Here is a 25,443-nt window from a genome sequence, read left to right as displayed (position 1 = left end):
CACTTCAACACACAACTCACAATTTTAATAGGCTTGCGAAAAACCAATTTGTTTGCTCCATTTTGGGTATGTGAAATTTAGTAAAAATGGCTTTAAGTCAGTTCTTTAAAAGCAAAACTCCTACACATACGTCAAACTTATCTAAACAATGTACTGGCCATACTAAGTGTGAAAAAAATTTGCCTAATTATAAACAAACTTAGCTACAACATTCAGACACTCAACAATTTTTGTATATATTTTGGTAATTTTATTAAGACATTAAATGTATACTGTAATATAAATGCTGTGATTTCTTAAACAAAACTTCTAATAAGATCTCCTGGTAAACTTTAAAGGAACAAAATATTCGGTTTTAATGGTAACTTTTTTTTACAACTTTCATGCCGTTGCTTTTATAATGCCATAAAAGTTCTTATATCTTTTCATCCACCATCTTCATACTTTTGAAAGGGCAACCTATCTTCGTTGTCCATCAGCGTCATTGGCACCTTCCTGGTTAAATGCCACTGATATGGCTCTCCTCGTCTCAGGTGACTTCAGCTCACCTGAGGCATTTGCATTGGCATTTGCGGCAATGTTCGGCTCAGGTGAGCCCAAGAGCTTGACAACTTGGGCCTGCTGCTGCTGCTACTGCTGCGGTTACGGTTTAATGAACATTCATGCCTCCTAATGCTAAAACAGAGGAAAAACTGTGAACAAGAGCCAGCAGAACTCTCCGCAATGCAACAAAAGCCACCCGTAGTTTAGTATATAAAACAAAGCACAGAAAAAAATATAAACTAAACAAAACCCGTCGTCCGTCGGAGGCAAACTCAAGAAATTGCAACAGGTTTCTCTCGATTGGCCTTTCGGTGTCGGTGGCGTTTTATTAAATCTTCTTTTGGCCATTGTTTTTGTATTTTATATTTCTGTATATTTATCTTTCATTTTTCTGCTGCCGCTTCTGACAACCATGATTTGTTGCCGAAGGTTAGCTTGAGTCATTAGAGCTGCCTTTGCCGCCACTGCTGCCATAAATTGAAGATGTTTTTGCCTTTGATTTTTCTTATGTTCCTAGTTAAATGCTTCGAAAACCTATTGTTTAATCAATTAAAATAGTTGAATATTATCTTTAAAGGTGTTGAATAAAACATGATTTGCTGCGAAAAATATACAGACTATAAAAAATAAACTACAAGGCTGCTGTTCGATATTAACAACACTAAACAGCTTCGATTTTCCACATATTGCTGTGTATGTTTTTCATTTGGAACAAAAGGAAATACTTGCTTGGCATTGATTGAATATTAAAGTGAAATTTTGAGTCAACTGACTCTTTTGAGGAACTTGTAATGCTTATAGAATTCAGTTTTGATTGCTGTTTTGGGTGATTGGGTTAAAAATTTTTAATTTTACCTACATTTATGTATTATTTAAAAGTTTTTTCGATAAATTTAAATGTAAACATAAATTTCCATTTCTATTTCAAGAATATTCTCATCAACGTTCGCAAGCACAACTTCCCACTGTCAATGGCCTGAAGCCCCACCAGCTGATTCCCATTCAAATCGCACGCCAAAACTCTCCTTTTTGCACAAAAGTATTTATAGTGATTTCCCCCACTCATTTCCTCCCATCTGCCATTTCAGGCACTTCAGCAAATGACGGCAATTAAAACTTAGATGCCCGACTGTTAGTGTCGCTTAGTGGCCATCACAGCTTTGGCTACATTTAATTATAACTTGAGGACTAATTGTGCGTTGTCCACAATTAAAAATATCTTTCGGTAAGTGGGTGGGGCGGCCGGAGCACAGATTTGTCACAGATGATGGGGCAAGTGGGGCAGAGTCTGCAGCTAATTGCCGTCGGACCAACTCCGAAAACGGGCCATCCTCCCGGCCTATGGCAACTACACAAACTATACAAACAAAAATAAAAAGTAAAAAGTAAAAAGTAAAAACAATGACAAGACAAATGTTGGGACAAGCAGCAACAACAAATCAACACGACTGCAACATGCGGCCTACAAGTTTTGTGGGCCTACAAAAGTAACTTTTTTATGCAGCTAATCCAATTCGAAAGCAATTTCTGGGTGGATTGGGGTTTGGGACTTGGTGATGTGGGGAGGTGGTGCGGTGGGGCAGTGGGTTGTTAAGAACCCCCATTTACATGGCCTAAGACCATGTCTGGGATCTGCCCACTTAGCCCGGCAGACGGAGAAGCCAACTTAGAAGACGAGTTCATTGAATTCTTCTCGCTGGGTATTCGCCAAACTCGTAAATTTTCAACATACAAGAAAAAAAAAGAGAGGAAAAAAGAAGCCAAATCCCAAACCAAACAGGTTCTCCTGCATCCACCAAAAACAAAGATATACACCGGGAAAAATTGAGATTAAATTAACATGTAATATTATGTGTATAGAGAATCAAAGCCTGGCCAAAAGCCCATTACTTTTTAAATTTTGGTTCAATATAAAATCGTCTAGTTTACATGATCAATTTGTAATAATAAACAAAAGAATATCCATTAAATGTACACATTTTTTTCTCTGTACTTCAGACCAGACTTTGGCTTACACATGAACGAGTGTGTGTATTTTTTTGGGGCCTGCAGCTTCTTTTGAGTGGAATGCGGCAGTCATCTGCCCTGAAAACTGAGACTCATCTTGGTTTTCGAATCTTAAGTCTGGGTCTGGGTTTTGGTCAGCTGCAAATGCATAAAAATCAGCGGCGCATTTCTCTTTAGACTGCGGCTACTTCGATTAAGTAGCTGTCAGTATGTGTATCTTGTATCTTGTATCTCTGCACTCTAGTTGGGTGAAAGCGTTCGCATCTTTTCACATTGCATTTTCAGGCCCCGACGACCCACTTCCATTTCCATTTCCAGTTCGCGCCTTATCGAAGTGTCAAACAGTGGGCCAAACAAACTAATTGACCCGAAAACAGGAATGGTAATCTAATGCCCGAAAACAGAGCAGAAACAGCGGCAAAAAAAGCCACAAAGAGATTTGTATCTCGGTGGGATACAAAAAGGTACAACAACTCAATTCCAGGGATCATCTTCGTGTATTCCTTTTCTTTAGCAGCAACAAAAGATGAGGGATTAACGCCAGTCATCTCAGTGACCTTTCAGCCTCTCTAACCAAAACCATCAATCAATCAAAAAACTCTCAAAACAAAAAAGATTGTTTAAAACGGAAATGAATCCACGCTTTGGACATTAAGCGTAATTGCGCAAAGAAACACGCACTGTGTTAGATACGATAGATACACAGATACATTTGTATCTCATGACGCACAAACGGGTTCACGTTCGGGGGTTCGCAACCCAACTCTCCTGCCACCCACTCTTCACCCTCACCCTCTCCCACCCCACTTAATGACCTTGTAACTCAACTGTCAACTGTCAGCACACGCAGCAGCAGAATGGCAACAGCAAATCAATAGCCCGGCCACAATTTATAGTATCCATGGCCATAAATTGGCCAGCAGCCCGCTTGTTGCCCGCCGCCACATGTCATGGTTTGGGGCCAACGGGAAGGGAAGGGCAACGGCAGGCAAGGAATTCTGGCCAAAATAGGCTGAAAACCAGGCGAAATAGATCGTCTGGGAGAAATCAACAGAAACCCGCTCAGAGACGCAGAAGCTCTCATTATCATATAAACAAAAGGGTTCCTCCATACCACATGCCTAAATGTAAACTGTCGGCGAATTTATGTGTATGAAATTTTATGAATATATGAAGAAAGCCTTCGCATGTGGGCCTGACATAATGGTTAAACATTGTATTCACTTGGGGTATATTGCCCCAGGATCCTGCTGTGGGAATACTCGTCGGCAACTTATGAATACAAAATGCGAACCGATAAATTTATGCGTTGAGCCTAACAGATACTTAAGTGAATCTTTGCCGAATTTATTATACAGCTTATACTTATTTTAAAATAATTAATATACTTTTTGAGCTCAAGGCTTTAAAACTTCATATTTTTGGGATACTAACTAAAGTTCATTAAATTTAGTAAATATTTCAAAAAGTTTTTTGGCTTACTAAGTATTTTCAAGTCTTAACTCTGAGTATCTGCCAAATGCTTCACTGTTTACTGAAATGCCCTGAGGGAATTTAGAGTGTGGGATAAGCATTCCGCCATGCTGAACCACTTGCGGCTACTTATTAATTTATGGGATTTTCCGCCAAAAGGTCAAAAAACCTTTTTTATTCAACAATAAATGAGTAAAACGGTCACTTTCGCTAGGAACGGAAATGTTCATATATTCAATCTAAGAAACTGCTTATCGCATTAAAACATTTTTGTGCTCGCTTTGTTTACATTATGAACAGACTTTCGGAGGAATTAGAGGAGGAAAGACGTAGGCCGACAGATTAGAGGCGAATGGTCCAGCGGAGAGCAAAATATGAGCAACTCAGCAAATACGAGTAGTTTCTGCGATATCTCAGCTGAAACTTCCGCAAACCGTCGGAGGGCCAGGGGAATGTGCCTAAGTAAGCACAAATACAAAGCCAGACTAAGGCCCCCAGAACAAACCCTCAACAAGTAATGAATTACGCGTCAGACTTTCCGCACTCCTTTGAAGAGGAGCTGCAAACAATAAAAGAGCCAAAAAGGCAAAGCGGCTGAAAGCAGTTGCCAAAATGTTCCAGCAAATTTGAGGTACTCACACTCTTGCCCCAAACTGAATAAGTGAACGTGCGAGGGGAGTGTATAAAAGCCTGCTAAAAAGTTTTGTTCTGCATTGTTATCAGCTAAAGGAAGCGGAATTATAAAGGGGCCAACCAGAAACAAACAAAACATAAAACATGAAAAATAAACCCGAAATCAGCAGAAGACCAAAACAACGCAAGTTTTGACAAAAGATCTCGTTTTTCTCAGAGTAAGGAGTTACGCTACAGCTTTTGTGCTAAAGGAATCTAGCAAGGAGCAACTTTCTCGGAGAGATAAATTAGTAGGTCAGCTGTAAATAGATTACGGGAAAAGGAAAACTATAAGGAAAATAGAGAATAACAATAGGACAATTGGTTTGGAGAGTAATTCTATAAAATAAATTTTATTTCAAGTAAAAACTAGTTAAAGAATAACTATTAGCAAAAAAGGGAAACTAAGTAAGTACCCTTTACCCTATATTTGATAAATAAACCAAAACACAAATCAAATACCTGAAAAGCAGGTGTCCCCATATCACAAACTCGATTTCCAACAACCTGTCACTCGTCTGTCTAAATTGGATACTCTTAACTATCCGCTCTCAAACTTATCAAGTGTGCTTTAAACTGGGTTAAGGTTGGGTTTATCAGCACCGCCCAACAACTTGAACGTGCTGCAGAATAGTTCAGTTTGACTACCGATTCGAGTACTTCGCCCCCTTAGAACGCCCATCAATCCCTGCGACATACCGTACATTAGATACCAGCAAGCAATTCGATCCGACGCCAAAACGTGCAACTAGCTCGAAGACAAAGAATATTGTATAATGTTTTTTTTCCCATGTACCACATTTTGACAACTGTTTTTTGCTCGTTTTTGCTGCAAACTAAACTGTGCTTCCCTAGTTCTCTTTCTTCTTTTTTTTTTGTATATATCCAATAAAGAACGTGCAGACGTGCGAAATCCAAAAGAAGAGGAGGCCGTACGAGAAGAATCGAAACTTTAGCTGGCACCTGCTCGATATTATACCAAAACTTTATGCCGCACTAACACGAATGGCGCACAAAGAATGGGCCATGATGTAAGCCCAGTCAAAAGGCATGCTAATATGCGGAGTGATTAATTCATCGAAATTAACATAAATGGCAACAGCTTCAACTTTTGCCGCCTGACCACAGGTGGCCCCCCCAACCAAAATCCATACCTTTGCCTTTGGCCCAACCTTTACCCTTTTTTCTTCACCCTGACGCCAGTGGTCGACATAAATAATTAAATTTAATTGCCGTTGCTGCTTCTTAATGATGCAACCAAGCATCAAACGAGCCAAAGAGCCGAAAAGACCTCTGAACCCAGGTCTCTTTCTCACCTAAAACCCGTTTTAATGGAAATGTAAATGAAATTAAACGCAGCCCTCGTCGTTGTCACAGGCAACCAACGACAAGTGACAGCGATGAAGGTACATTTTATGAAATTAAGCAAATACTAAATGGAAATATAAGCTGAGGAAATGCCATAGGAAAAAATGAGTTTCCGCAGGCATTAAGACAAATGACATTTTCCCTTGTCACAGAGAGTTGGTTTAATTTAAATAGCTCTATCAAGAAAATTAAAAATTGCTGCATATTAAAATGTAACGAATGGAAAAATTATGCAGTCCAAACGCACACTCATATCTTTGCTCATATAAATTTGACATTAGAAAGCAAGACTTTGCCATCGCGTATAATAAATCTTTTAAAACATGTTTTCTTTGCAAATTATTATATTGTAAGCCAATAAAAACTGAAAATTGTAGAGATAAATCATTCAACATTATTTCTTTTAGCCAATTATTATCTATTTGCTAATAAACCTATTAACGCAATGCGCTCAACTAGACAGCGGATGAAGGTAATTATTTTTATTTAAACAACCAAATATTTCATAATGATGTCTTCCCCACCAAAAGATAACATTCGCCCCCAAAAGATATCTGGAGCAATCTAATCTTATCTAATCTTTTTTTACACATGAGCAACTTGCAAAGACAGTCGCCTCACAAACAAGTTGAAAATAATACTTGACCAGCTGAACTGGTTCTTATTAATTCCAAAATTAACAATCTAAAATATAATAAAAATTCATATTAATTAGACGGCTATAAATGAAGCCCCTCTTTCCAGCCATGACACCAATTCATCCCACAATCAACTGTCTAATCTAGGCGGGTCTAACTAACGACCGTCTTTGATAATTAATAACAAAAGGGGGAAATTCTGGCTTTTTGCTTTTTGTGCCTGTGATTCTAGGCCAGAGAGTTTTTCAGGCAAAAACCCAAACAAAAACCGGCAAAACGCACGCAGCCAGACAGTCGAGGAGCGAGACTAAAAGAGTGGCAGTGGGAGTTGAAGAGGTGGGTGAAGTGCTGCCATGGCAAAGCCAAAGGCAAAAACAAAGCGGGCCCATTCAAGGGTTCTCCTCGAGCGCAAATACACAAACGTATAAAAACAAACACAGGCACAGCTGCTAGGAGAGCAGAAGGCGACTATAAAAATCAAATGAAATTTATTGATTTTTCTTTGCGAGTGCCAAAAAAAACAAGGAAAGCGCGGCAAAGTCAAGGAAATTGCCAATAAAAAGTAATTTGCAAGCAAAAACACATTTTTTTTGTATAGTAAAGAATGAACTTTCGATACTCTAAGAAAATGAAAAAATCAAACATTGTAAGCCACACTCAAAACCACAATTTTAACTCAAGATAACTAAAGCTTTTGTAAAATGGATTAAGAATGGAAGTTGGGAATTTTGGAAATCACAGGTCACAATTTTGGTTTCAAAATAACTTTTTTAAGAAAGAAGAACTCTTCCAATACAATTTTTTAGTAATCACAAGTCACATTAGTTTTACAATAGTAAGACGATCATATTCTGAATTTAAGTCTTAAATAGTAAATCCGTATATCTTTAATATAAAAATTTTGTATAAAAGAAAAAACCTTCCCAAAAGAGATTATTTGATGTTTGTTATATATAAATTTAAGACTTTCAATCTAAAATAAAGCAAACTTTAGATATTTTTTTCTGTGTGCAACTATCCTAGACGGAATGCATATTTATGTTTTGTATTGTTTTTGTCTTCAGCACTCAGACAAAGTCGAAAGCTCGCTAAAAATGAGTAAGAGAGTTGATGGGCAGACTTGTACTAAGGCTAAGACAAGACGAAGAACAAGAGGTGGCGAAAGAAGAGGCAGCATTGTAAAATGTCAGTCCAAGTTAACGGTGCACGCACACCAAGTCAGCAAACAAACAACACAACAACAAACATGAATGTTTTGTTTGATCTGCTGTCAGGCGAAAAAGAGATGGCGCCAGTGGGTGGGGAAGGGGGAGAAGCAGGTGCGAAGTGAGTGGAAATGAGATGGCATGCCGCCCTATCGCGTGTTACAACAATTGCCAAGCTCTCCTTTCCGTTATTTCTATACAAACTTACCCCGCTTTCTGCTCTCCGCTTTGCTCCTTGATTCTGCTGTCAAAATTTCCCAAGTTCTTATTCCGCCAGTGAATTTCTCTAAAAATATACCCCTTCGCGGTTGTGTGTTGTGTTTTTTTGATATTTTGATTTCACTCAGTTGCTTTGAGCTATTTCGATTAGCATGCTTTAATATGTGTGTGGAAATTTCACACTATTTATTTTGTAATTTTTGCTTTATTAGCCTTTTGCGTATTTATTTCACACATTGAAAGAAACTTCACAGCTGATTGTGATTTGTGTTGTTGTGGATTCGTTTTTTCACACACACACTCGCACACACACCTGCGTAGGTGCGAAGAGTGGAAGAGGAAGAGAAATGCAACGGATTCACTTTAGCACGCGCGCTCTCCCTCACTCACACTTACAGACCGACCGCAACCTGCTAATTCAACGGTCAAAAATCGACTAAATTTGAACCGAAGAATAAAGGTTTTCCGTGGGGTTTTAGCCGGCAACAGTGGCTCGTAACATGTTCGAAGTTCGATGTTCGAGTTGCATGTTCGATGGTAGGGTGCGGGTGGCGAAAGGGGAGTGGGCGTATGGGTCACTTCTTTCCTTCTGATAAACACTCGCTGATAAGCCAACACACACAGAAAGGGCCTTTGTTGTTGCCCACCCCGACATTGTTGTTAGTCTGTGAATGACAAATGAGCCCGTATTCGGCAAATGGTGTATGTGGAGTATGGAATTTGAAATAGGGGAATCCAAGAGCGGTCCACCCTAATGGACACGAGGGAGGGGAATTGGATAAGAGTTTCACAGAAGGTCTCGGTTCTTAATGAGACTAATGCCTGCGAAGACAGTTGGCAATCAACTGGGACTGACATTATGAAATCTCTGCAATGTTTGCTGGCATCACTCATTGACCATAGTAAAAATGGAAACAAATTGGGCAAGGACTTAAGCCTTAAGCCTATATATTTTTAAATATAAGAAACTAGCAATACAAATTCCTAAACAAAAATGTATAAAATAAAAAATTTCTATAAAATTCTTAACCGGGAATTTCCTATAGAATTCTGAAAATAATTTTAGAATGCCAGTATCAATTTGACTTTCACAAGTCAACAAACTCGTTTAATTTTAAGCACTGAGTAATGGTAAATTTATAATACAAATTATAATTATTCATTTTCTTTCTCTTTTCGAGAACATCAAAGTGATACCACAAGTATCGAAACCAAATTGATACAGAATTTCATCTTTGGAGCACAATGTGTTTTGGAACTTAGTTCTACTACATTATTAGCTATTTTCATGAATCAATTGCTCATCACTGTGGCAACATCGAACTACCGAACAAGTTCGCCTTATTTAAGCCGGCTGGCAACACGAACTGCAACTCGAGCTGCAACTCGAACTTGTTGACCGCTGCACTTGTCGTTGGCCATCTGAATGCACGTGGCTCATTTGCATATTGGAGTTGCTTCCATTGTTGTTGCTTTTCTGGGGGGGAGTTGCCGCTGCAATCTTTTGATTTGCACATTCAATGGAAACGCTTTCAGATTAAGCCCGAATATTAATTAAAGTTTGTCAGAAGTTTGAAGTTGTTCATCGACTTTCGGTTAACAACTTTCTGTGCATTTGACACAGCCATTGACGAGTGCAAAAAAAGCGACCACGAAATTGACAATTTGCAACACCGACGGAAGCTGTTTTTCAATTGCTTCGCTTTGGCACTACCCCCCCTTTCCCGCATTTCCCGCATTTTCCGCCCGCCGTTCGTTATGGACTTTTCATTGGTTTTGTTTGGCTCTTTCAATTGAAACATGGCCAAGTTTTGGGGAGCGAAAAAACCAAACAGGGCAATGGAGAGAATTGGGAGGACGACACCAATCAACATTTTTTTGCTCTGCGCTGCATTTTTCATTAGTTTTCCCTATGCAGCGAAAAAGTTTTCTTGGCCCCAAAACGAGTCTCAAGTTTTCCACTGTTTGTTGTCATCTATTGATAGCTCAAGTTTCTGTTTATACAACTGCATTTGGTCATGTACACACAAGGCATTGCCTTACAAATGTTGGCAATATATATATATAAGTGCATATGAGCTTTATATATCAAGTATAAATATTTTTCAACTGTTTATCAGAGAGCGTGGTATTAAAAACGTTTACTAGAGAATTGACCATTTCATAAATAAGTTTTTTATGTATGTTAAGCTACATCTTTATAGATAGCATATTCGCTGTTTCTTAATTTTGGATGATTTATAGGAAAACACTTTTAAAATTCAAAACTTTGTTAATTTAAGCCCAAAATAAAAATGGTACTCCTTTAGGAATTTGTTTTATAATAATAACAGTCAACTTTCGGATAACTGTGTTAAAAAAACAAAATTGATTAATATTTTACAAGTCGTTTTGGATATTAGCTATTTATAGGAAGAAACTTAAATTTTGTTTCACGTGCTTGAAATTTGTTAATGAATTTTAAACCATTTAAGTTAATAAAGCCATCTGTACTTTATGTCTATAACTTTTTAAAGTGTCCATTTCCCAAATCACTGGCATAATAATTTCAATACAGCTGTGCCACCTGTGATTTCGATTTGATGGCTGTTTTTGTTGGCGCTGGCAATTTGCCGACCAATTGAAAATGCAATGCACGCCCCAGACAAAAACTCATTTGCAACACTTCACGCAACGCCGGCGATTTCGATTTAGCCAAGATCAAGGGCGATAATGCCCGCAGCAGCAACTGCACCAGCAGCAGCAACAGCAACAGCAGCATTTGCTGCAACAGCAGCAACATCGAAAAAGCTGCAACAGCAACTTTGGCTATATGTACATCGCATTGCGTGCAACAACGTGCTGCAGATATAAATAGCCAGCGGCAAGAGCAGCTTGGCCCTTATCCATGTTGGCTGATCTTTACGCACAGGAGGCAGCAACAACAACAACCACAACAACAACAGCAACAACATCTGCAATATCTGCAAACACAAACACAAGCTGCAACACCAACAACATTCCTTTCGACATTTAATTAACGATCGCGATTGCAATCAAAGCAGTTCTCCCACACTCCCAACTCCCCGCGCCGGTTGTGAATGGATCCTGGCCAGGTTTCGGTTTAATTCCAGGTTTAAGGCGAGTTTACTTGGTGGCCAGTTAGTTAGTTAGCCCGGCTAAGCTGACAAATACTGTAATTAATTTTAATTGCTGCGATTGGCGCTCGCTTTCCGTCTCATTAAAGATAGCTGGCGCTGCTGGTGCTGGTGCTCCCTTTTTAATTTTTTTTTTGTTTCGCCTCAGCTGCCGCCGATTTTCGCTATGATAAACCCTCGATTCCGAAGTATGCCCTGGTATTCCGTTCGCCATTCTTGGCTACGTGTTTTTACACCTAATTGCTGGAAATGTCGCGTGGCAAATATTTTGTCGCCATTAAAAGAGTGCTCAATAAAAGCTGAACAACAAGCGGCATATAAAAAACATATTTCTATAGATACACTGGCACAAAAACTTAAGAACTAGTTCTAAATAATGCATTCACAATGGATATTGTTAAATAAACTTATTTAATTAGTATTATTAATTAATTAGTATGCTTCTATTGAAAACTGTTATTTAACAATTGCAATATAATAATTCATAAATGTTCAATGCATTGATTTTTCAACTTTTTAGGTAAATAAAATATATATTATCTAAACTCCTTTAATAACGGTTAATCAAATGAAAATTATATATTGATTTTCAAACAAAATGTAGTTTTTTCATCCTAAACTACATTTCAAAGTTTTTTTCTCCGTATGGACGTCTGGGTCATATTTTGCAAGCACTTGCACTTTGGTTTAATGGACTATGGAAAGTGCAAAATGGAAATAAAAATGTTCATTTCTCGGGTCCCCGGAGGCTCCCAGTGGAATAATCATATAAAACACTTTTTCGTTTGCAGTTCATTGAGTGAGCACAAATCCAATTAGATTTTGACTCGGCTTAGCTTGCAGACACACCCCCTTCCACACCTCCCCCTCCGAAAATCCCCCAAATACATACGAAAATTCAACGGAAAACACCAAAAAACACACACACAAACACAAATGGAGTGTCGAAAAATCGTTGCATACTTTGGAGCAAAAATTTCCTCAAGTCAATTTGCCTGCCATAACTCCTGACTCAAGTTCAGTTTTGTTTTCACTGGTGTGAGTTAGCGGAAGTTGTGTGTGTTAGTTTGGTGTTTGTGTTAGTTTAGGGACTTTAGCTTTGGGGGAGGGAGGATTGGCAATTGGTTTGACACACATAAATAGTTTATGCCGCATTGCTGATTATTGATTTTGCTACCAATTAAAATTCCAGCACAAACAAGACTGCAAAGCGATTTGATCCTTATGGGTATTAAACTACAGGCTCGCAATTAAGCTGAGGAGCTTCAAACGTTTCCAAAGAGCTCGGGCTTAATTATTCAAATATAAGTATGTAAGGGCAAAAGTTGAATATTAAGAACTAATGTTATAAACGGCTTAAAAACATAAATTACTTAGAATAATAAATTAAACAATATATAATATTAACTATACCTTAATGGGAGCTCTATAAGAAATATATTAATTAAAAAACAATTATGTAAATTTGGTAATCAGGCAGCTGTGTAAATGTTAAGAATTTATTAATTTTGACTTTATACGTTTCTTATTTATAAACCAATAAATTATTGCAGCGCTATTAAATGATTTCAGATAATAAAAGTAATATTTATTTACTAAAAAATAAACCAAGATGGATTACATTTCCTATTTTGTATTTACATAATTAATCCATTTGCACATAGTGTGCGTTTTTATCGCAGTTAATCATTCCACCAATAGTTGCGTTCATTCAATTCATGCTCAATTAAGCTGCTTAATTATGCCCACCAATCAGGCTTTGAATGTGTAAAAACATTTTAATTATTTTTAAAAACAATATTTATGGTAGGAATATGTGCAAACATGACGGGTAATTAATCAATATTAATATCAACCTGATTACGGGTTTTTACTGCAGCCCGAGATTAACATAAACTGTCAATGTCGGGGAAAAAAGGCCAAAACCATAGGTCATAAAGGAAAAAGTTTTTGGCTGCAACACACAATTAAGAAGCCATAAACACATGGGGGCAAAAAAGTCCGGATCTGGGAAAAATAGCGCTGGCAGCCAAAAGTTGCAAAGTGCAATTTGAAAAACAGTAAATATAACTCGCGAATGGGGGAAAATTTGGGAAGGAAAGGGGGTACCCCGAACACGTACAACTTGGCACGGAGTCACGAAGGTATTTTCGCATACGAGTTTTTCCCCTCGTATCCTGGCGCAGGATCTCTGCGTGTATGTAGATGAGCAGGCAGTGACATGACTTGGCAGCTATTCCTATTTGGATGCCCCTGCCAAATCCCCCCCCCCACCTTTTCCTGACAAATGGCCCCAGGAACGGGGCGTGGCAGTACAGGTGTTCTGCGGTGAAAAGATGAAGGAAAGGGGGAAAATGTCGGGTAAATGGTAAGATGTATTCGCCCAAAGGTGCAGCTGAGAATGACGAGAATTTATGATGGTCTCCGGCTCTGGGGCTGAGTTCTTTATTGAATAGCAAAAGGGCTGAGGACGGGGCTTGCGATTTGTAACCAAGTTAAATTGAAATACCCAGGGGGTGGTCGATTGGGGGCGTTTGAACTGCTGCCAAGAACACAAAGGATAAAGCTTAATTTCGTCGGGGTAAATTGGATTTTCCCAATGAAGGGGTATGCTGATCAAAATTCAATAATCGAAGGTAAACTGGGGCCATTAACCATGGTAAAATTCTATTAAGTTAATTTTTTAATCAAAAATGTCAGTAAACTAGTAAATATATAAATTAAATTAAACTATGGAAGTTCTTAAAGCACAACTATTTTATGCAACCTTGTTGTATATATCTTTATTTAATTAAAACTAAGCAAGTGCAGTTTTCTTCCCCAAAAATCTATGAAAAGGCAACTGAAAAAATTCCAAAAAGCTAGCCAAAAACTTGAGAGAGAGAGAGCACAATTTAATTAGCCAGCGATAAAGAAGATTAAGGAGAGCTGCTGGAACATTTCTCTTCCAGCCAAAGCTTCAATCCCATCAAAGAAGGTATGTATATCCTTTCACTTCGGACGCCATTTATTGGAGTTGTGTGGCTGCTTTTAAAGCTTCTCCATTCACAAACATCGGCTTATGCTCACACACACACACACTATTTACTCATCTGGCTGATGCAGGTGCAAGGACGAACAGAGGCTTCAATGTCCTTGCCATGCCACCGCAATCATAATTAGTATCCTCTGAAGACATGTGGGTGTGTGTGATGCATGTTATACTCCACAGCGCTAACACACTGCAGGTATCTTTAAACAGTGGTGGTGAAAATATTAGTGTTCTACCATGTCCTTGAAAAAAGAAAAATAAATATACATTTTTCTGCAATTTAATTTGGCATTAATATATATAAAATTTTTATTATATTTACAGGAATTAGTTTTGCAAACTTAAAAGTTTATGAACATAAAGTTTTTAGCTATTAATTACTCAACAGTTGTTAATAGTTGATTAATTGAATGAGTAATAGCCAAACAAGTTCTTTTAATTTTAGCTTTTAGAAATCCTCACCTATAATCTTGCTCACAAATTTACCGGACAGGCGGCGTTGTTAGCCAGTGATATATTGGCATTTAAGCCGGGTCAGAACAACGACCGGCTGGCAGGCTATATCGTCTGCCTGGGCCAGAGCTTTAAAGGACAGTGAATGAATAATGCCAGCCAATTTGCCCAGGTGACAGGTAACGAGAGGACGACCGACGAACGACGAGCCGACGAGCGGAGGAACAGAGGAACGTTCTGCAGCCAAGGACTTCATTAAACTGCAAAAATAGAATTAGAGCACATGGCAAAAGGCCGAGCTGCTTAATTACAGCTTAGACCTCAATTAAAAAGCCCCCTAAGGCAGCCAAACGAGTGGCAGAGAGTGTTGGAAAAGCAAGCCGAAGAAAAAGTAAACATTTTCACATTGCCGGACAACAATCAACTTCGAAGTGCCACGGCTCCTTCATCCGATGACTGTTTTCCTACAAAGAGAGAGAGCGGGTGAGTCGATGGTGATGACCATAAAACACCTTGGCTAATTTTCGCAAATTGTTATAGCTGACCACCGACAGAGTGGGCCAAGAAAAACCCACTGAAGTGAATAAGGGAATGAAAAATATAAGAAAAACTAGAAAAACACAAAAACGTTAAGAGCTAATGTATAAAAATAATGGTGGTTTATCTGATCAAGTGATTTAATCGTCTAAGGAACGTATAAACTTAATTGAATTGACGGCTAAAAGAAATGATAAAATGAATAACAAAGAAAGAAAATAATGTAGTATTCGATTAGTGAAACTCATCCAGCCTAGTTAAATAATATTATTAATTAGTTTACTACGATTAAAAGCAGTATTTTATTTTTATTTATTTCTGTTATCAAGTAAGCTTAATACCTAAAAATTTAATTTTGTATTATTTTCGCAAATGTGCTTATAAAAAATGGCATAATTTCACTGCAGCTTGAAGATAAGTTAATTTCATCGCATATGCAAGATATAATTTGTTTTTCTTACACCTTTTTTTCATATTTTACCTTAACTAAACTCATGAAAAATGAATCTTATAACTTATCCAAGTACTTATTTTTGCAATTACCTTGTAACTTATGCGACAAATCCAATACTGTTTATTACTACCGGCCGAAGTTTCCATTTCAGTTTAGAAATAACAAAATAGATTAGTGCTTTCGTGCCAATATACAACGACCATTACAGTAAACTGTTAATTTATTTATTGCATTCTGAGTTAATTTCACGATTTTCCGAGCTTACAATCACAAAGTCGGGAAATGGCGACCCATTAGGTAGACATGTCGCGAATCCACGACCGCATAAATAAACGGTCTCAGAGCCTCGAACTGCAGGGGTTTCTCCTCACTGACGAATGCTCGCTCGTTATCCGTCTCCTGCTGGGCAATTTGCTCGCTTTTGGTGGTATTCGAAGTGCCCGCATTGATGCCTTGACTAAAGATGTTGATTTTCGTGAAAACTATAACGTCATCCAATGGCAGCTCCGTTCTGAAGGCATTGAGATCGGCGCTGGTCTTGTTGAAGACTGTGGTTATTCCAGCTTTTCTCAGAGGTTCTCGCAACTGGAGGAGCTGCCGTATCTCAACCTTGGGCAGGCTGATGTTCATCAGGGTTATTTTCAATCGGCTGCGTAGCTTTCGCACATCCACTGTGCTTAGTCTACGCTCAACCATCTGCACTTTTGCCTTACGAATGGGTAGCAGGATCAGCAGCAGGGCACTAGATTCCTTTAAAGGAAGTCCCAAGACTCGACTTCTTAACTCCGGAATGTGTCCATGCCAAGCCAAGGTCCTTGTGGCCACCAAAGCTCGCTTTTCAATATTAAAGCCATACCTAAACTGCGCCTCAAAGTCCAAGACATTGAAAAATAGCAGGCGATTCGCAGGATAATAATCGTCCAGTAAGTATTGTAGGTTGACGTCAATTCCCTGGGACTTCGATTTGAGAAAAGTGTTCAAGGACTTTAGGTCCCGTCGTGCAAAGTGGGTCCTGTAAACGTAGGAATCCAGTTCAGCAGCATCCCTTAGGAAGCCGGGATCTATATAGACATCCGGTCGCAACGAAGCCACTGTCGCGTACGTCAGTTTACCACTCTGCAGAAGATGACGAGGTCGCAAGCCACTTGCATTCGCCCCTTTTGGGTATAAAAGGCCATCGATTTCGGCCGCCGATTTTGGACCCACCGCGAAGAGAAGCAATCCCAGGGCTTGTGAAACCCCCAGTGGTGAGATCAAAAATTCCCGGTTGCCATTCAACGTAGACGCAACATGGTTATATAGTAATCCGGCAAAGTTGTAATCTCCATACCGCCCACCCCATTTCCTTCTGGCCTCGGGCGTTTCCTCAACCTCGTCGGCTTCTTCAGCCAGGATAGCCCCGAAAAAAAGGAGCAAAGATAGTAAGCCAACAAAAGCCGCCATGGCTCGTCATGAACTGCCCGTAATCCCGGCCAGACACTGACTCCCCACACATCAGTCGACATCGATTGGTCAGGGGGATTGCACAACCGTTCGCGGTGGTAATGCCTTTATCGTTTTCCGCTTTACTTTACATTTTGCACGCTCCTCGCCCTGCGATATCGAGGGATACGTGAGTTGGCCTCCGCCTCCCAGGAGTCGCGACTTCGCTCGGCTGACTCCATAAATTTGCAGCGCCAAAGTGATAATGAAAGTGTTTCCTTCCGTTTCGGCCAAACAATGTGCCAAGAAAAGCGACACCAGGCGGGCAAAAAGCCCTCGGGAAAAGGGTAATACCAAATATTTTGGCTAAGGTGACTTTTGAGATACCCTGAAAGCCCGAGTTAAAATACTTCAAAGCCATTTATTGGATGAAACTCTATTCTTCAGATATTTTTAAGAAAAAGGTATAAAGATAAGCGTGTTAAGTGTTATAATAATGGTCTTAAAAAGTTTAATATTAAAATTTAATATTTAATATTAAAAATACTATACAAATATGCAAAGAAAAAATATAAAAGGCAAATAAACATATTTTAAACATTTCTGTTAATACAAGTATATGGTAGAATTAAAGCAAGTACTTATTATTATGTATCATTACCAGCCTTAAACAAAATTCAAAATTGAACTTCAATTTATTGTACATAAACTTAATAAACTTAACTTACAAATCTTTTTGTCATAAACTAGTTGTATATTTTATATAATTTCGCAATTGTTTTTCCTTGATTTAAATAAAAATCAAATCTATGTTTCCATTAAAACTTTGTGAAGCTCTGCAATATTTTAATTTTTCTCCACGCCGCTAATCAAATCAACTAAGCCCTTTCGCAAAGAGCTGCATACAACAAAAGTCAGCTCGAGAGCAACGTGGCGTATACGCAACTTGGTTACCTTGGCTTTCCTTCCGCCGGCATCTTTCCTCTCGCTCGCTCTTCCTGTTGGGTCATTCATCTTTCTCCCTTTCTCTTTCTCTCCGCTGCGCTCCGTCGCCTTTTCACTTGGCTTGTTTATTGTTTTCCGCTCAGCAAGAGAGAAATTCAATTTCGGCGGCAAACACACAGCTACAAACAAACAAACAAACAGGGAAACAAACACGCGGGTGAAACAAATGAAACGCAGCAATTGCTCCAATTGCATTGCTTGCAATGTAAGTCCCACGATTTATGCCTTGGGAAATTTGTTCCCTTTCCTTGATTTTTCTTTTCGGTCGCACTTAAACATTTAATTGTGCGCTTAAAACCTTGCTCTGGACAGTGGGTAACAAATAATTAAAGGGCTCTGCGTTTTCTTCCAAGGAAGTGAAGGTCCAGCGGAAGAAAAACAAATGCGAAGGATTTTCCTGCCCGCTTTTCCGCTTTTTGTGAGACAAAACAAAAAGGCCAAAATGAACGACTGTCCTCGGGGAACTCTTGTTTCTCGGAAAAATGGAAGGATAAGAGGATGCAGTGGATCGGACCGAAACTGAAACACTTTGCACAAAATGGCTGCCAGCCAGTTTTAAGTTTTGTTTGCCCACTCCACTGGACGCTTTTAACCCTGCACCCCTCTGCGGAAAACGTTGCTTTTCTTATTTGCGTGACATTTTTCCGTTGTGAAAAACTTAAGACGAGGAGTGGAAACGAAGTTGCAGGCGGGTCACCAAATGGAACGAGTGGAAAACTATGACAAAAGATTGTAGTGGCCAAAGTTTGCAGCAACGTTAATTAATTTCGCGTTCGTCGGAGTCTGAATTTTGAGAACCGCGGGTTCAGAGTTCAAGTCGTTTCTCAAGCCAAGATCCATTTATATGGCGTTAATGAAGTGCACTAAGATGAAGCTTTTCCGAAACAGCTAGATGATTTAGTATCCCTTGGAAAAGGTTAAATATGCCAACAGAATTAATAACTTGGACTTTAAACACTTTAGTTTGCTCTATGTTTCAAATAAAATAAGTGCAATTTAATAGCGATTAGCTAAGCCCTGATAATATCAATATAGCAATAGCTTATAAAATTTATTTAATTATCCATGAACCCCTAAAATTTAGTTTGACTTTAAACGCTTTGACTCAAATTTAATAGACAATCAGAGAAAAACATTCTAAGTAACTTATTTAAATAGGAGCAAAACTATGTATCTAATCTCTATATTTTTAATAAATAAACGCCAATTTTAAAGCGATTAGCTAAGCTTTTTATAATATCGAGGATAAAAGTGTAACTAATTTCACTACTTACTTAATCTACAAAACAAAAACTAGTTTACAACAAAATATCATATGAAGCAAACCTAGAAGGCAGAAAATGAAATGTAACTAAAATATAAATAAGCTATTGATAAGACAATTATTTTAGATCAACTTTATTTCAGATCCCCAATGGTTGAAACTTATCGTACTGCTTTTATTTCTGGGTGGTGGCATATCGAGCCCCAGCTTAACTAACCAACTTATATACAAATGGGTATCGGGTCCAAAACACATTCCACCTGGCGTTCTCATCTGCCATCCCGTAGTGCTGACGGCCCTCGAAACCCTTTCAGTTTTGACAGATGGTGAAACCCATAAGGAGTTCAATGGCTTATATGTACGGCCACTTCGGAATATAAGTGAAAGCTTGCGGTTTAACCACACGAATACTCTGCTGTTAAGAGCTGGCACTGAAGTACTCGATTCCGGAATAAAAGCCATTGAGAATCTAGCCACACTTCATTTTATAGACTTTATCTACCCGAGACGAAGTCTGTATAAGTTCAATGAAGCCTTGAAAGAAACCCACCAGAGTTCCTATTTTCCCTCCATCCTGCAGCGACGTTATATAAATTGGGATACAGAACTGATTTCTGTTGGAACCGCCACCATGACCGCTCATTGGATCCATAATTTTGAGCCCAAAAACTCCGGATTGCGGGTTTTCCATAGCCAGCTCGATAAACACGGCGGGATTCGCCCGGTGGCCATTGATTCTATGTCCATAGTAGGTAACTTTCTGTTCAGTGAGTTTGATGGATTGCAACTGCTACACCTGCCGCTGAATCACAATATTACCCTGCTCATTCTACTGAGTCGCCAGGTTATTGATAATAAATCATATGAGATTCCTAATCAATACAATCCTCTTGAACTATTGAAAAAAGGGAAAATGGAGTTCGTGGAGGTGCAGATGCCCAAGATCGAGTTCGAATATCGCGCCGAACTTGTGCCCAGAGCCCTCAACGGAATGGGTATTCGTCGGGTTCATCAGAAAAATGCTGACTTTAGCAAACTTACATCGAGCAAAATTAAGCTTTCAAGCATGGTGCATGCCACATCTATTCGGATCGATGAGTTCGGCATCAACGAGGAACCTTTTGAAATTGGGCACTGTAAGTTTAGTCTAATTTATACATTTTTCAGCGTATTTATGTATTTATTTTTACTTATTAGCTGCCCCACTGAAGTCAGAGCCAGAGAAGCTTACGTTCATTGCCGATCGCCCATTCTTTTTCTCAATTCTTAACGAAACACAGCTTCTTTTCAGTGGCGAGTTTTTAGGTCCGTAAGACTTTATTGTCAAGTTCTTAACTCTAGTGGCAAATATATTTATAAATGGCATTTAAAAGGCATTTTTAAGCTACTCAAATTGGTATCTCACTAATCCAAAGCACCAAAGTGTTGAAAAATAATAAGAGGAAACAAATTAAAATAAATAAGTTTGAACTACCCTCTATTTAATCTTATTTAAAAATAAAAAAAACTCAAATCAAATAACTAAAGCACCTATTCTAAGTAAGGAATTTATTCAATTTCTTAAAAACAAAGTCGCAGCTTCCAAATGAAGCCATTAATTAGCTAAGGACGTTCGCCCAACTGAAACATCATTGTCACGATATTTAATCTATGACTCGTTGCCCTGATAGATCTTAATTTCCGGCTCCTACTGCGAAAACATCATCCACAGCCTGTCTTTTGGGTTTCGGGTCGGAATGACCCACATTAGGAATGTGTAATTAAGAGCAACGCTGGCCGGCAAATTCCCCCGCCTCTTATGCTAATGACCAAAGTGAATTGTTGCTGGTGTGGCTACAGTGTTTGCCACTGCTGCTCCTGTTTTAGTTGTTGCTGCTTCTGCTGCTGTTTGTGTTTGTGAGAATTCCTGACAGCGATAAAAATGTTTCGCTTTGGCCGCCCCCGGCCCCGCCCCCTTGATGGCATGTTTAGCGAGCGGCTTATGCGACGTATGCGTAATGTTAAAGCGAAAGGAGGAGGAGGAGGAGGTTGGCATGAATATATGTCCCAAAGTCAAGAGGTCTCTTGTCTGCATGAATTGATTGACACGGGAAACGGCATTCGCATTGGCATCGACATCGGGAACATCAGCAGCCACAGCGGCAACAAAATGTGACTGCCAAACAACTTTATTTGCGAGAAGTGGCATTCATGAAATATTCATGCAGGCAAAAAAAACCGGGCTCCGATGCTGTCAGCCCGGAGGAGCTGAATGTGAACAATATCCAGCATATCCAGAGTATCCAGAGTGTCCAGGCCCTGGAGCTGACGTCGAGGGGCTCCAGGATTTATTGGGCTGCCAGGCAGAGTGGATGAAAATTGAAGAGTGCAGCAGTGTTGCCAGCAATTGTTGCAGTTCGTAAGAGCGATCGGAATTGAGGCAGTCGGAATAAATCAAATATTCATACAAAAATATTCAACAATGCTGAAAATAAACGTAAAATATATTATGATTTCGATTCATAATACAGCAATTGTACCGAAAAAGTAAAAAGCACAACAATACACTTTATTTTCTCAATCATCCAAAACACCCATAAAGATACAAGCTTATCAACATTGTCTATAAAATATGAGCATTATCAATCGACACATCAGTAGCAATGATTTTGATTAATCATAAGCTCCCTTTTAATATAGCTATTGACTATAAATTTTTATTCTCACTGCGAAGTGCTTCACTTAATTTAAAATATTAACTTTTATGTTATCAAAGCAATTCATTTTCTTCGCAAACTGTTGTCATAACAAATAATCTGTTCTTACAATTTTTTTCTCATTTTTCCTCAGTCTTTCTGCATTTTTCCCAGCCTCAAGCCCAATTCAATCTCATCTGGCCTCTTTACTGCACGACTTGCTTCTGGATTCGGACAAATCGTTTATTTGGTTAGCTTAAGATTGACCCACATTTGACACAGCTCAAGTTTCCCCTGCCACTCGAACACACAGCCCATACGTACTCCCATGTTTGTCCAAGCTGATAGTCCCAGCTTCCAGATCTCGGCTCACAGCTCACCTCACGACCTTGTTGGTTAGCATTGGGAAAAAGCAGCAGCCAAAACCTGGGGAAAATCACACCCAGAGAAAAATAATTAAAAATAACATAACATTTTAAAATGCTATTTCATAATCTATAAATATGAAATTATACTTAAGCAAGTAAAAGAAAAAAATCTTAATGAAAAACATTTAAATAAATAAAAACTTCATTAATAATGAAATCATGCTAAAATTTGTTAACAATAAAATAATACTATTCGCATAATATTCATTAGCAAAATGTTAAAATCCCTTACTTTCACCAAAGAAAACCTTTATAACTTTAAAAATATAGTTAATGGCAACACAAAACAATATAAAACATAAACTTCAAGTGATCGTAACTAATGCTTTTAATTTAATTTATTGAATTTTAATGGAAAATTGAAAACTTAAACGAAAGAAGACTTAGAAAGCTAACATGCAAAATATATTTAAAATCAGAGTTGTTATCTGGTCAAACAATGTTCAGTAATAAAATCGTCTGATAGTTGGATTATAATCCTAATCTCAGTTAAAATGCCTTACTTCGGCCACTAGCATTGTTTTATAACTTTAAAAACATTTTATGGCAGCGCAGAAAAATATATAAAACTTAAAGTTCGTAACTAACGCTTTTGTGGTTTATGGTTCTAGTTGTGCAACTTCGATTGTGTTTTTCTGTGTGCACAGGCAAAGGCAGATGTAGAGGCAAACTTTTCAAGCGTCTAAGCCGATGGCATTGGGAAAACAGCATCGATGTCGCCCGGCACCACACAAACTATAAATTGGCTTAAGCCCCGGACCAGACAGTCGACCAGTTTGGAGCTTGGAGTTGGAGTTTGGAGTGTGTGCCCATTCTCGGTGCCCTCAAAAGTTCCCCAGGAAAAGTGGATGAGCGGGCTCCATGTTCAGGGGATGGCGGAGGAGTGGAGAAGGTGGCTACAACGTTTGACACTTTTGAACTTTGATGTACGGCACTCAATCTCTGGTGTTTCGATGCTGGCTGAAAAGTTTCTTTGCGGCCTGTCATGTCTTCCATTTGATTTGCAATGATTTTTGCTAATTTTCCATGGCATTCGCTTTGACAAGTTTTCAGCTTTAGGCTGGCCAAGATTCCCACGACATCTGCAGCTCGTTCGGCATCGGCATCGGCATCGGCATCATCATCGCAATCGACATTGGAAAATGTTTGCCCAATCCCAATGGAGAACCTGTTTTTCTTTTACCTTCTTTTTATTTTTGTTTGTGTCTGCATAGATTGCTTTTGGGGTTCGCTTTTTAAAGTGCCAGGCCAAACCCCATTATTATTATTGTGATTAGGATGAAAATTAGTTTTTTTGTCACGGCAACTTTATCGCTGAATCAGCTGCAGAAAAGTGAAAACTTTAACGACCAGTGAAAATCGTTGGCATTACTTCGCAAATTAAAGTTTTCAATGCACTGCGGAATAAGAGTTCTTAAAAAAAAATAAAAGAGGTTAAAAAAGTGCTTCAATTTTCATCAATTTCGCTTCGATTAAGGCATTAATCAAAACTCTACTCGAACGGAAAGTCAAAACGAAAATTTCCATTCATCATCGTCATCATTAGGGGCACAAAGTTGAATTCGTTCGCCAATTAAAAATTCACTCGCGGAATTTTCATTTTTATTTCCATTCCTGCACCCACTAACCTCTTTATGTTTGATATTCGTTTTAAATTAATATTAATTACGGTTCCGATTCCGTTTGCTTTGGCAGGCCATTGTGGTGGGCTTAACCCTCGCTGCCATTTTGCTTTATCCCGCCAACAAAACTGGCATCGGAATGGCTCGTTAGGGTTAAGGACTTCATCAAGATGAAATCCACTGCTTTCATTCAATTAATTGCAGCAGAAGCACTCCTTGTTTCAGCCTAAAAATCACTGAAAGAAATTTACCCCATTTCCCCCCAATATTCACACAATTAGATTCTAGTATATGAAAAATGTTTTTGTATTTTGGACAGTCATATTTATTTTTTATTTTTTTAACACAAAATCAGGGTCACGGAAAGCACCTAGAAATATCATTACTATTCCAGTAAAGGTTTTATCCGGTATAATTATTGATTTCTCAATTTTTATTTAATTTCTTTTATATTTTTGATTGAAAATAAAACTCGAACTCCATATTTTTGAGTTGTCTATTGACATAGACTAAGTGGAATACATTTAATTGTAACAACATTATGATCGTAACGTAACGTAATGGTTCCCTAATTTTGTAAATCTTTTTTTTTTCAATTTTAGTCATATCAGAATTTTGCAAGTGTACATAATGTGTTTTGTGCTTTTGTTTGTGCTGTGTAGTTGTTGGAGGCCAACATTTTGAAGTATTCCGGAAAACCAACAAGAACATGCACAACATGTACCCCCCTTTGCCTCCTTTGAATAATGAAAATTGAATTATATGCTTAATAAAGCCTTCTGCAGAAAGTTGCTCTACATCTCTACGTAAACTGGAGCCAAATGAGATGAGATTCGCACGATTTGCATTTCTACCGCCTTCTCATTTGGCAAACGTAATATTTCTGATTCATGGCTTTGTATTTACGAAGCCATGAATGTGTACTTTGCTTAAAGCAGCAATTAGCATTTTGTGGCTTGAAGGAAAAGGAGAGGTTCGTACAGAAAATTTGGTTTCCTGAGCAGCTGAATGCGTTCACTTAAGTTATTAAGTACAGCATAAATATATCTCTATTGACTAAGATTAATTGATTCATAAATAAATATATTAAGTAATTTTCACAACAAATCGATAACAACAGTTTGATCATTTCTGCGGAAGTCAATTTAATAAATAAATTAGAAAGCAATTGTAACTTACCCTAAGGCATCAAATCGAATAATGATAAAAATGTCTGTGGGGTCTCAATAAAAGTTAGCTGTTTGGTAATTATTCATTAAACAGCTTGAGTCTTTTCAGCACTGCCAAAAA

General features: G+C 38.4%; 3 protein-coding genes across 4 annotated transcripts in view; 1 reads left to right on the top strand and 2 right to left on the bottom strand.

Moving 5' to 3' along the window:
* Window positions 1-8,557, bottom strand: part of LOC108144349 (putative polypeptide N-acetylgalactosaminyltransferase 9) — a 63,225-nt gene extending 54,668 nt beyond the window's left edge. For both annotated transcript variants that reach the window (XM_017269097.1, XM_017269098.1), the window contains exon 1: window positions 8,115-8,557. The gene's annotated coding sequence lies outside the window, so the exon portion shown is untranslated. The remainder of the gene's footprint in view (window positions 1-8,114) is intronic.
* A 7,447-nt stretch (window positions 8,558-16,004) lies between these two features.
* On the bottom strand, window positions 16,005-17,180 carry LOC108144117 (serpin I2-like). The gene has a single exon (XM_017268760.1). The coding sequence runs from the start codon at window positions 17,178-17,180 to the stop codon at window positions 16,005-16,007; it is 1,176 nt and encodes a 391-aa protein (XP_017124249.1).
* Window positions 17,181-19,484: 2,304 nt separating this feature from the next.
* On the top strand, window positions 19,485-20,832 carry LOC108144282 (plasminogen activator inhibitor 2, macrophage-like). Its single transcript, XM_017268970.1, has 3 exons — window positions 19,485-19,511; window positions 19,572-20,564; window positions 20,626-20,832. The coding sequence occupies exons 1-3, from the start codon at window positions 19,505-19,507 to the stop codon at window positions 20,739-20,741; spliced, it is 1,116 nt and encodes a 371-aa protein (XP_017124459.1). The 5' UTR covers window positions 19,485-19,504; the 3' UTR covers window positions 20,742-20,832.
* Window positions 20,833-25,443: the final 4,611 nt, after the last annotated feature.

The sequence above is a fragment of the Drosophila elegans genome, unplaced genomic scaffold (assembly GCF_018152505.1).
Source record: "Drosophila elegans isolate 14027-0461.03 unplaced genomic scaffold, ASM1815250v1 contig_183, whole genome shotgun sequence".
Classification (NCBI taxonomy): Eukaryota; Metazoa; Arthropoda; class Insecta; order Diptera; family Drosophilidae; genus Drosophila; species Drosophila elegans.
Note: the sequence above shows the minus strand (reverse complement) of the source record. Positions and strands in the feature narration are given on the sequence as shown.

Excerpts from the sequence above, each read along its gene's own strand:
- LOC108144117 (XM_017268760.1), bottom strand. The coding sequence starts at position 17,180 with ATGGCGGCTTTTGTTGGCTTACTATCTTTGCTCCTTTTTTTCGGGGCT.
- LOC108144282 (XM_017268970.1), top strand. Across the intron at positions 20,565-20,625 it reads ACCTTTTGAAATTGGGCACT|CTGCCCCACTGAAGTCAGAG; the intron begins GTAAGTTTAGTC and ends TTTACTTATTAG.